The sequence below is a fragment of the Dendrobates tinctorius genome, unplaced genomic scaffold (assembly GCF_039654945.1).
Source record: "Dendrobates tinctorius isolate UK_male_01 unplaced genomic scaffold, ASM3965494v1 ptg000203l, whole genome shotgun sequence".
NCBI classification, from domain to species: Eukaryota; Metazoa; Chordata; class Amphibia; order Anura; family Dendrobatidae; genus Dendrobates; species Dendrobates tinctorius.
The window spans coordinates 19,573,243-19,586,384 of NW_027361870.1; the positions used below are offsets into that span (position 1 = coordinate 19,573,243).

General features: G+C 42.7%; 1 protein-coding gene across 1 annotated transcript in view; it reads right to left on the reverse strand.

The window, feature by feature from the left end:
• PLCB1 (phospholipase C beta 1) overlaps positions 1-13,142 on the reverse strand; it is a 1,254,316-nt gene that overhangs the window by 404,546 nt on the left and 836,628 nt on the right. The window contains exon 15 of the mRNA XM_073553862.1: positions 3,254-3,327. Coding sequence (XP_073409963.1) covers positions 3,254-3,327 — 74 coding nt within the window. The remainder of the gene's footprint in view (positions 1-3,253; positions 3,328-13,142) is intronic.

A 13,142-nucleotide genomic window follows, 5' to 3' on the forward strand; every position in this document is an offset into this window, starting at 1 on the left:
ATGATGTTTCCCCCCACCATGCTTCACGGGTGGGACGGTGTTCTTGGAGTTGCACTCATCCATCTTCCTCCAAACATGAGGAGTGGAGTTGATACCAAAAAGTTCTATGTTGGTCTCATCTAACCACATAACCTTTTCCAGATGGTCATTGGTGAATGTTGTGGCGCCCCCACTCCACGTAGGCTGTCCCTACCTGACCCTGTAAAGGACTCCCTCACCAAAGTCACACACCACCATCCAAAGAAAGTGCTTAAGTACATATACCATGTCTGAGTCTGATAAAGCCACTATAGGCATACGCACATGCTGTATGGCTGCCTCTCAGTGGGCGCAGACATTACAGTGAAATAAGAAAGAATGTAATCACTACATAATATGGAGATACTCTTAATTGAACAGGAGTAAAGGATATAAACAAAGACAAGCTATGGGATGCATGGGCATGGGTTCAACGTCTACACTTTTTATCTGGTTTCAGGAGTGGTTTTTATATTGCCTACACCTGTAACTTGCCACAGTTTAATTTGCTCAAACATCACATGCTTGAAATAATGTTGTTTACCCACAATTTTGGAAAGATGCCAACAATTTTGTCTGGCCAATTTTGAGGGGTTTATGTGAAATGAGGTCCAATTTGCCTTTTTTCTGTTTTCTTGTGTTGTTCCAATATATACAAGGAAAATAAATGTATATAAAAAAATCATGTGTAATTGCAATAATTTTCTGGGAGAAATACTTCATTTTCTGGAACAATTTCAATGGAGCCAATACTTTTGGTCTTGACTGTATGTCTCTACCAAATTTGCACACCTTTGTTTTGAAAGTTTTGCCCATTCTTCCTTGCACACTAGCTCTAGCTCAGTGAAATTGGATGGAGGCATCTGTGAACAGCAATATTCAAGTCTTGCCACAGATTCTCAATGAGATTTAAGTCTGCGCTGCGACTGTGCCATTCACACACATGAATATGCATTGATGTAAACCATTCCATTGTAGTTTTGGCAGTATGTTTAGAGTTGTTGTCCTTCTGGAAGGTGAACTCATGCCCCAGTTTCAAATCTTTTGCAGCTTCTAACAGGTTTTCCTCCAGGATTGCCCTGCATTTAGCTTCATCCATGCTCCCATCAACTCTTACCAGCTTCTATAGCATTTTGTATTTATCCAAAAAAGTTTTCCTTTGGTCTCATCTGTTCAGAGCACCTTCTTCCACATGCTTGCTGTGTCCCCTATGTGGCTTTCTGCAAACCGCAAAAGGAATTCTTATGGCTTGCTTTAAAAAATGGCTTTCTTCTTGCCATTCTTCCATAGAGGCCAGATTTGTGGAGTATACGACTAATAGTTTTCCCACCTGAGCTGTGGGTCTCCGCAATTCATCCAGAATTACCATGGTCCTCTTGGCTGCTTCTATAACTATTGTTCTCCTTGCGTGGAATGTCACTTTAGGTGGACAGCCATATCTTGGTAGGTTTGCAGTTGTACTCCTTCCTTCTGGGAGGATGGATTGAACAACTGCTCCGAGAGATGTTCAGATCTTGGGTTATTTTATATAACCTAACCCTGTTTTCCTCTTCTCCACAACTTTATCCCTGACCTGTCTGTTGTGTTCCTTGGTGTTCATGATGCTGTTTGATCCTTAATGTTCTCAAACAGAACCTCTGAGGCCTTTCCAGACGGCAGTAGCTATACTAAGCATAAATTACCCACAGGTGGACTCAATATATTTATGTGACTTCTGGAGGCAATTAGCCACTCAGAACTTAACTTAGGGGGTCAGACTACATGGGGCTGAATTCAACTGCATGTCACAATTTTCAGATTTACATTTCTAAAATAAATGAGAAAACTATGTAGCATTTCCTTTTCACTTCGCAAATACTTTGTGTTTGCATATCACATACAATCGCAATAAAATACATTTAAGCTTGTGGGTGTAATGTGAAAAAATGCGCAAAATTTCACTGGCTATGAATAGTTTTTCAAGGTTATGTTGCTGGCTACAGAATGAGTAAGGGAAGTTGTACAGTTGGAAGGGATGGATAACATAATATAGTAAAAAATCATCCACCCAGCCTATTCTCTATGGCTTTGATGGTCTTTGGTGGGATCAGAAGCTATGACATCCTGTTCTTCTGTCACTTGATAACAGAGGCCTGTGTTTAACTGCAACGGTCAGGTGACTGCAAAATAGTAGATAAATAATTTCACCGCAACACTAGAGAGTTTACACGCAAATGTAATCTTTAATGATTGTTCAACACAAGTGCAAGTGGCGGACAAAGTGAAGGCATATACAAAGAAGCGACTAACGTTTCGACCCACTCGGACCTTAATCACAGGAGGTGCGGGAGCCCCCCCGACAGCCACCTTTACCAAGAAACTTGCTATATACCTGTACTTACTGGGATCTTGAGGCAAATGTGTAGAGAGCTAAAGCACATAACGTATCAATGAAGCCCAAAATCTGAACATTCAGCCTTAGAGTTGTAGTAAATCGATTTGCAGACCCCGGTCCATCAGCCATGTCAGTAATCGTTGGCCACAGAACGGAAGCCCTGAGAACTACCTTCTACCTGACAGCATCCCCCACTCCTCTTTTGTTATGGCTGCAGTGTGACAGACATGCAATGTTGTGCAAGATCACATAATCAAAAGAAGAACCTCAAATGCTGGGAGACAGGAGGAGGTCTCCTGTCCAGTGGCCAACGATTATTGACGTGGCCAATGGACCAGGATTCGAACGATTTGCACCATCAGTATTCAGCTCTCAAAACAGCTATGTATGTAAACGAAGCATAAGGATTTTTTTTCTCTTAGCCTGTATATTACAGTATGCGTCAGTAGAGTTTATCAGGTCAAAGCAGTCAAATTTTCATAAAGGGAGAAGATTTCCATGATTATCCTGGCAGATTTCAATGCATTTTTTTAAAAAATAAACAGAACAAAGAAATATACAAAAATATGGTAACTATAGTTTTAATATAGCATGTGTAAAAGACAGCATTAATCCACATAAATGTCTGACTAGCGGGAGCTTCTGTGGTAGATCCATCACAGATCATTAGAATGGGGTTCCTGATCCTCCCTGTATGACTTGTAGCTCTTTTTGTATCTAAAAATCCAATAGTGGTAGCTTGGAAAGAGTTTTCACTATCTTAGCCAATATAGGGAAATTTGGGAATAAACCTTTAAGGGAAAGTCAATATTAGGTTTGTGGGGTATGTTACAACATAAATATATATAGAAGGAGCCTTACTTCATCCATGGAAGATTTCTTACAGTCATCATCATCGTCATCATCATCTTCCTCACTCTCAATGTCAGCTTCACCTGTAATGAATATTGAACAAAAAATTAAATTAGAAACTTTTTTCTCTATGTTTTACTATTTTACTCTATAAAATGAATAAAAAAATTAAACAAACTAGATAGCTCACATAACAAATACGTTTCTCACATTTTTTCCGCAATTTATATCATTATATTATTTTCATGCAGTTTTTTATTTTCCAAAAAATCCTGATTATTATCAATAACCATAAGCTCACATCTGTAAAACAACACATTGTTTGTTTTGACTGTGAGAATCAATTTAAGGTATTGTCGTCAATTGATCCAATTCATCAAAGCAATTATACTAGAATTCGGATGTAAATTGCTTTGAAAAATCAGAAAATATCTGTAAAACTAGACGTGGCGAAATTTTTTTTGCAACTTTTGGCTTTTTTTTGCGACAGTTTCTCCCAGCTCCACCAAATTCATGATGAGCTGTGGCATTTCGAACAGCAGATATCTTACTCCAGTCATGAATCAGGAGCATCTCCACGCCCCTTCATCAAGACCGGCTAGAAAATCACCAGTCTTGATAAATGAAGGCCATTATCTTTATTTTAGTAAATATGTTGGGGACATTATATTTTGAAAAAAAAAATTGCAGAAAAAAGTCAGTTATATTTACCAACACAGATCACAATACTAATGTACAACAGGATGCAGCAGCCCCCATGATAAAGACGGAGGCAACACAAGTACAAAATGTTGTCAAACAACTACTCACACACCTACCAATTAAAGGGAATCTGTCACCTCATTTTTGCCCTATGAGATGCAGCCACCGCCATCAGGGGCTTATCTACAGCATTACAGAATGCTGTAGATAAGCACCCGATGTAACCTGAAAGAGAAGAAAAACAAGTTATATTATACTCTCCCCGGGGTCCGATCCGGCGCCTCCCATTTTCTAGCGATGACGTCCTCCTTCTTACTTCTGCCGCGGCTCCTGTGCAGACGTACTGTATCTGCCCTGTTGAATGCAGAGCAGAGTACTGCAGTGCGCAGGCGCCGGGAAAGGTCAGAGAGGTCCGGCGCCTGAGCATTGCAGTACTTTACTCTGCCCTCAACATGGCAGAGCAGTACACCTGCGCAGGAGCTGCGGCAGAAGTAAGAAGGAGGACGTCATCGCTAGAAAATGGGAGGCGCCGGACCGGACCGGACCCCCAGATGTGTATAATATAATTCGTTTTTCTTATCTTTCAGGTTACATCGGGAGCTTATTTATAGCATTATAGAATGCTGTAGATAAGCCCCTGATGGTGGTGCCCGCATCTCATAGGACAAAAATGAGGTGACAAATTCCCTTTAAAAGAGGGAGGTGTCTGGCATCAGAATTGCACACAAATAGCACCTGTATAGGGTGCAGGTCACACAGATCTTTGCTGTGTCTCGTTTACAGCCTATTAGTAATGTCCATGCTATCAGATCAGGGGGGCTACCCAGCACTATATAAGTGCACCCCACAGGAACCGACACCCTAGCTTACAAGGCCAACGTTGATGGGTCTGGATACATCGAGCACAGAAATGAAAAATATGTAGTACCTACTAGAGAGATGAGCAAATTTCCCCAGACATTTCTGGAACAGACTCACTGAAATAGGTTTCGATTCAGCCTGTTTGGAATTATAGTGAAAGACGTGCATTATGCTCTGAGATCTCTCCAGACCCCCAAAAATAATAAACAGAGGGTAGGGAAGAGGTTAAACAATAATAAAACCTTGTATTCACGTGTTCTAGGCTAACCCCTAATGTGTCTTGCCTCTGCAGCTCCCAGCTGGGTCCCCCAGGCCCTCCCTCTCAATGCTCTTCACCCACTTGTTTTTCCCTGCTGACTAGGATTCACACCTATTCAATGCCAAAAGATCTGGGGTGCAATGAGTGACGAGAGAGAGCAATCAAAAGACACGACAGAGATCTGCAGACATGGGGCATGTAAGCGGTGGGCCTAACAGCATAAGATTGAAATGTGAAAATAAGCTCCAAAACTGATTAGTACACCTTAAAGTAACACTCCAATAAAAAAGTACATTTTCTAGCCCCTTAGTAATAATAATAATCTTTATTTTTATATAGTCCTAACATATTCCGCAGCGCTTTACAGTTTGCACACACTGCCATTGCTGTCCCTGATGGGGCTCACAATCTAGATTCCCTATCAGTATGTCTTTGGAATGTGGGAGGAAACCAGAGAACTCGGAGGAAACCCACGCAAACAAGGGGAGAACATACAAACTCCTTGCAGATGTTGTCCTTGGTGGGATTTGAACAGAGGGTCCCAGGACTACAAAGCAACAGTGCGAACCACTGAGCCACCGTGTAATAGTTCTATATACACAGTGCATGCAGTAATATACAGAACAAACACTGCCTTCTCCTGTTCTCAGCGCTCTTCTGGTTCTTTTCAGCACCATGTGTAGGTCACACAGCATGTTCTATGTGGATCAGAAGTCACTTTTTCAATGTGATTCTGTGAGAGCTTTGATGCCTCATGGGGTTACATTGAGAAATTCACTTCTGGTTCACATAGGAGATGAGGTGTGATCCGGCTAGTGCAGAAGAGGACCAGAGTGCAATGAGAATGGGAGAAGGTGGCATTTGGTAAGTATATTAATACATGCATGTGTATGGTACTTGCAGGTACGCAGGATGCAGTGACGAGTCGCGAGACGGTTTTTTTGCTTTTTATAATAACGTTTATAGGCCTAGAGGTAACTATCCTCAGTCACTGCCTGACCAACAAAAAGGGGTAACCAGGGTTTCCCTCACAGGGGCTCTATACAAGCAAACACAAACGGGGTAGAACACGACCACATCTGGCAATAGCCGGTCACTATAGGGCCGCGGTATGGCCGACTACGGGTCCTTAACTATATATAGTCAACTTAGCCGTCCAGACGTCCCTCGTCGTTCGGGTTGGTGGTCCTTCGGCATAGCAGTCGCTGGGCCCAGATGCTGAAGCGTTGACAAAGTCTTCGAGCGCTCCGGTGCTCTGATGACACTGGAGCACCACAGGCCCCGGCGGAGTCCTTGGACGGATGGGCCGCAGCCCCTGGACTGGGGCAAGCGGCAGCTAATAGCTGCGACGGGGAATCCGTGGCAAGCAGAGGCTCGGCCCCTGCCGTGGACCGGAGCGGGACAGTGGTGGCCGCCGACGGCACTGGACTTGCTGCAACCACGGGTGAAGGCAGAGTGGCTGTAGGCGGTGGGAGACAGGCCACAGCCGCGGGCTGGAGCAAGGCGGCAGCGGCCGCTGGGGTCCGCGGGCAGGCCACAGCCGCAGGCAGGAGCGAGGCGGCAACGGCCGCTGGTGACCGCAGGCAGGCCGCAGCCACGGGCAGGAGGAAGACGGCGGCCACCGCTGGTCGTCGCGTTGCAGCGGTTCTCAGATGGTCGTCTCGGCGCCGTCCCACTGATGTCCAGGGGAAGTATCTCTCTTGTCTCTGGCCTTCTTCCTGGCTCGGGTGAGTCGCTCTGGCTCTCAGTCGCTCCCACGATCTCCTGCTCCTTCTGTCTCGTTCTGCTGACTCACTGTGACTCGTGTTCCCTGCCCCTTTTATATTGGCTGCTCCCCAGTCCACCTGTCAGTCTCCACGGTCCAACCCTGAACTCTGTCCCCCGGAAACAGTTTCCCCCGAACCCAGGAGACGGTCGCCTTGGTTCCGTCCTGGACACTCGATGGGGACACTCTATCCCACATATGATTGCTAAGAAAATACAAACATTCACTGGAGGACTACTGTACTTTACTGTTTTCATATATTTCTATTGATTTATATTATAACAAGAAAAGATAAGGTAAGAATGAGGAGAGAAAAAAATGGGAAATTGGGGTGAATGAATATCTGGGGAAATAATACAGGGAAATACTCAGAGAAAATCTCTGAAAAACTGTATACCAATTACATAGTTCGGTGAGATCCATTCATTTGAATGAAGCTGATGGAGTCACTATGGACAAAGATTATCCAAGATTCTTGGAGAAAGCTTACCCCAAAGACTCCCATACCCATGCAAATATGAGGTTTAAATTGATATCTCAGAGTGTATGAAACAAAAAGGAAAAAAAGATGATTAGATAAAGGTAGTAATGGAAATTTTAGTATAATCAATCAGGATTTAATAGATAGGTTTAAAATAAACCTTATTACTACACTTAATGAGGGACACTCATCCATTAGGAAGATTTTATCAAAACATCGATCCATTATTTGTAGTTACCTAATTCTGAATAAAGTTGTTAAAAAAAAACACACATTACACTGATGAGAAATAAGACATTAAAAAAATTGTTTAGCACCAGTACGGAATCTAAATTAAACAGCAAACGTGAATAAAGATCACAATCGCTAGAATTTATTCAATCTGTGTTTCCAAATCAGTTCCTGAAGGGTTAAGCTAATAGGCTCTAAATGTCATCTAAAATTGTTCGTCCGTCGCTCTAATTTTTGAATGTTTAATTCATCCTTAGAATGATATGTATGGCATAAGGATGTATCTATATTTTATTGTTGTCACAACTTTATATGTATGTTGCATAAGTGTACGAGTATATTTTGTTTACATGTTTTATTATTGCAGGTGGGTCAAGAGTCTTTCTACATCATTGGTATGAAGAAGAAATCAGACCGATTTTGAAACGCATTGCTTTTATCAATAGATGTTAGTTTTTCTCCGACAGCGCCCACTACAGTGCATTTTTCCCTGATTTTTGTATTTCGTATTTATGAGCCTGTTGTTGGCTGAGCAGGTGGTGCAGAAGTCTGATCACCACTTTCTATCAGAGTTCACCCAACTCATCCAGGTGAGCAACCACAATTGCTTTCCTTTTTTTTTCCTGCTGTCCTGCCCCAGCTCCACCCACTTTGTCGAAACTTGGCAAAAATGGCATGAAAAACGCCAAAAGTTGAAAAATATAGTGCAGCCTCACGTTGCAAGGAAAATTTGCAACTTTTTAAAGCTTTTTCACCAATATTCTGGCATAAAAGCTTTGATGAATCGGGCCCTATATGTCTTCTGTCTTAGCAGTATTTGTGTTCTTTCGGCACGTGCAAAAATGTGGCAAAGCATGTATTTAAGCATGTCTGAAAAAGACAAATACTGCCAGGACATTAGCAAGACAGGGTCCACAGCGACTCCACCTGCTTCATTGAAGTGAATGGCTGCTTCAAGGTTCTCAACAGAATACAGTTTTTTGGGGGGATTATGATGGAGATGCCGACGTAGTGCTCACTGGAGAGCACTGTATTAATGTGAATCTAGCCTTCGCCTGAGATTTACATATCTGGAAAGATTTAAGCACTTAAATATTTTAAAACCTATCGAGGTGTTGTCCAGGATTAAAAAGACAAATATCTAACAGTAGAGATTGTTAAAAAAAAAAAAGATAATCACCTGTTTTATTTTGTTATTATTTTTAACCTTCCCTCCTAAAATACATATTTTATCCAGGACAACTTCATTAAATACTGTAAAGGAGAACAAAAATTGACTTTAACTGTGATAATTCTGAAATCCTCTGTCCTCAATGTCGGTTCAGCAGCTGCACGGACAGTCCAGTAGTGTACAGTTTATATCACTTTGGCAGTCAGTTATATCAGTTGGCTATAGAAGTTCTATCTTGGCAATTAGAGCACATGGGTGCCATCTGTTGAAGTACTAAGTAAAGATGGGTGAACCCGAACAGCATGACATCATGAGAAACACCGGTGGCTCTGATCAATGGTAAGATCATTACCACCGGTCAGAGAGCTGCAGCTCACACGCTGTCAGATGACAGCATGAGGCAGCAGCTGTGACCAGAGGTAAAAAGTTTATCACCAGTCACAGTAGTTGGCTGATGGGAGAGTACTACTCCCATTAGCCTCCACCTGCTGTCACTGATAAAATAATAAAATGGTGTGCATTTTGATTTCAAATAAAGGACTTTATTCTGGCAGTGTGTTTATTTACAATTTGACTAGGGGGTTAGTAATGGATAGGTGTCTTATAGATGCCTCTCCATTACTAACTTGTGGGCTTGATGTCAGCAGCATAAAACAGCTGACATCAACCCCACAAATATTAGCCTCACTTGCCACCCCCACAGGTTAAGTGGGAAGAGGAGGGTAACTTGCCAGAATTGGCACATCTAATACATGCGTGTTTTCTGATTGGATGTGGGTTTCTATTTTTAGGCTGGGGGGACCATTATCCATGGCCCCATTTCAGCCTGAGAATACCAGCTCCTAGCTGTCTGCCTTAGCTTGGTTGGTTGTCAAAAATGGGGGGACCCCACGTTATTTTTAAAAATTATTTATTTAAATAATGGGAAAAAAACAGCGTGGGGACCCCATTATTCTTCATAACCAGTCAGCAAGTTCACACTCAGAAACCCATACGTTCAGACAACAGTTCCTGGTACTGCACTACAGCCCCATATGATTAGCGGAAGTGACTCCTCAACAAAAGGTGGGTACGCTATAATTCCAAAGCCCCTTTAAGAATCTCTGACGTGATAACCATATTGCCTGAAGTCATCTGAAATTCTTGAAACTAATGAAATATATATAACTAAGAACAGTATGGCGCAAAAAGAGAAAAGCAGAGCAGAAGAATACAAACGGGAAATAACACAATATAAATGGCCTTCAGCTGCACAGAGGAGTTTAGGTTCTTTGGACAAAGAGTGCAACTGACAAAGCAAAATGCTTTCTTTTGCCGAGGCCAGAGGTGGAATAAAGGAAGCGTAAAATCAAGGATGGGGGTGCTGCTGAGAATTTCACTCCCCAAATAGAAAATGCCAGGACAATGGTGTCTTTCTTGGTACAAATATTCATTACATGAAACCTCCTGTCTGTAAAACGATGTCTAAAGGAAAATAACAGGAGCTAAATCTCATAAATGATTCTTGTAGTGAAGACCATCATTTACAAGGAACATTGGAGAAAAAAAAAATGGATATTGCACATTGAGACTTCAAAGAATTGACTTATTGTCAGGACGGGCGACAATTACTAATTAACATTCAATGATGATCCCCATTATATGCACTGTAATAATATAGTAATAGGGTCCCCACAATATATTAGATCTAATGACTAAGTTATAAAATCCCTATTTTAGTTGTCAGAATCCTGGGAACTTTCTCACTTCAGTAGTAAATACAAAGGATACATAATGCTCCCACATCATGACGTAGGGTGGGCTGGCTAGAGACTCCCTACGGGTAGACTAGCCAGACAGGCATTATGGCAGGGTATGACTATTAGGCCAGATGTTACCCACTGGGTACTGGTTACAGCTGATACATGCTTCCCAATCCATGGGCAGAATGTGTGAGGCCAAGAATATAGGATTTCAACCATATATGTTTAGGTCTGAAATGCTGCTTTGGTTTAATAGCTGTCAGGGACCAAGCCACAAGGAAGACTACTGAGACAGGCGAGAACTCAGTGGTTTCTCCCCGCCCACTGCCAGTGACTGACAGGTCTCTCCCTGAGTGTGCTTGTAGGGAGAGAAATATCACTCCAGGACTGCTGGTGGGAAGAAGCTATCAGGGGCCCATCTGTCCTATTAGTCTGCCATGTGGCTTGGTCCCCAACAGATTGACACTATGCTTTTCTGCCGCAGCGTTTCAGAGTTAAACTTATATGGCAGAAACCATACAGCCAGTGCTAGATACATGCTGCCCGTGGATTGGACAGCACATATCACCTGTCAAGTTCCCTTTAAATAGGACTGTGTTGCAATGGGTAGTCAGAGTCTCCTTATCCACAGAAAACAGTGGAAGGGACACGGCACTTCAACCTCCTCAATCTCAAAATGTCTACAGTCCCCAGGGATCACAAAAGTTGAGGAGCATTATATAAAGGGCTTGTGCGCCCACATAAAATGTTGTCTCAACACTTGAAATAAAATTGTATTAAACTTGGTAACATTAAAGGGTTAGCAGATTTTTGCTGCCTCACCTGAGAACAGCATAATGTAGGCAAAGAGACCTTGATTCCAACAATGTGTTACTTAGTTTACTGGGTGCAGCAGTTGTAACACTATCAGAATTCTTAGATGTAAAATGCATGAAATCTGAGATAGCTGCCCCCACCCACACCACAGCTTTCTGTGTACATTGTCTATTGGCAGTGAGCTACTTAGCACAGGTGGGGCGGAGTGAGACTAGCAAGCACGTGTCAGCTAGTCACAGCAATAATGATGTCCTAGTGATAAAACCTTCATTGTGAGTAAACAAAAGCACACAGCCTTATAAGTGACACATCACTGAATTCAGTGTTTCAGCCCCTATCTCATGTTGTCCTCAGATTACATAGCAAAAACCAAGAAAACAAAGGGTCATTATTAAAAGGTTTCTATTTACTGTTGATTAACAAATCTTATTTGTTTGGGAGGAGGAGGTAATAACGATATCACAAATCAGAAAAAGTCCCAGGGATGCCAGCACGTAGAAGACAGATTGTCGGACTCTCATCCGATGTAGCCATGGACGAGCAAACCAATTCATTCATCTCGAACACTTAAGAAATACTGTTTTTTTTCTATACTTTTTTTCAATTCCCGGAGAACCCCTTTAATTATGGCTGCCCCAATTATGTCCTAATTTCATCACCAATACATTTTAATTTTCTTTTGTAATGACACAGAAAGGTGGATTTCGCCTGTCTGTATCAACACAAGATTTGAGATGGGTTTGAATGGGGCCTGCTGTCTGACTCTCGTTAGATAAGCCAGCCTCATTATCTGTCATAGATGCAATACCCCTTTTAAATACCATAGTACAAATCTTAGGCTGGTTTCAGACTAGCGCATTTTACACGCAGCGCACGGTGCCGCTAAGCCCCGCCCCCTGCCCTCCCCGTCCGGTCATTTCCTCCTACTATCGCACACAGCTGCATGCGATCTGCGCACCCTATCTTTAGCATAGGGTGCGCAGATCGTGCGCTGGCCGTGCGCTAGTAGGATTTCTGCGTGCGCTCCGCACTTTTGAAGGTGCGCCGAACGCACCAAAATGCAACATGGTGCGTTCGGAGCACACCGGCACACCTTCAAAAGTGCGCAGCGCACGCAAAAATCCTACTAGCGCACGGCCACTGACTGACCAACTTAAACTCTTCCCGCTCCTAGAAATGTCATCTAACTCCACCCACCTCCCAGCTCGTTTTGTGTTCCAAGCAGGGAGCCACCAAGGGGTGCTTTACTATACTCCAAGCAGGGAGCCGCTGAAGGTGCTTTGCTACACTACTTTGTGGTGTGGGGTGCAGGTGTTGGAGCGTGGTCAGGAGTCTCCACCTTACCTGGATGGTGGGATACCACACCTCAGGAGGAGGTGCAGTACCTCTGTGGCGACTGAACCCTCAGGGGCACCACACAAGCACTGGTATTCTCACCCACTGTCCATTAATTCAGATAATTCACAACATAAAGTAAATTTTTCTGAACTCTGCACGCATGAGTGTCATTATAGCTTTCTACCACAGGGTGGCACCCTCAGATAGATATTGAAATTACATGCATTTTAAATGAATAACAGCTTTCCGACTCTGAATAGTTCTTCGCCTTTTTATTAAGGAAGTAATTAGCAGAAATAAATACTTTGCTCTCTTAGAATTTTACGTTGCGTGCTTGCTCGTGTCTTCCACAAACTTAAGTGAACAAAAATCGATCTGCTCTCACAACAACCAGTGCTTCGGAGCATTCCTTCTGTCTATGGCTCTGGGAATAATAAATATTACTAATGATTCATTATCTTCATTGACCTGAAGATGGCAATTATAAAAACAATTGGTTGCTTTCACTCACTGCTTTTTACCACCTCACCGG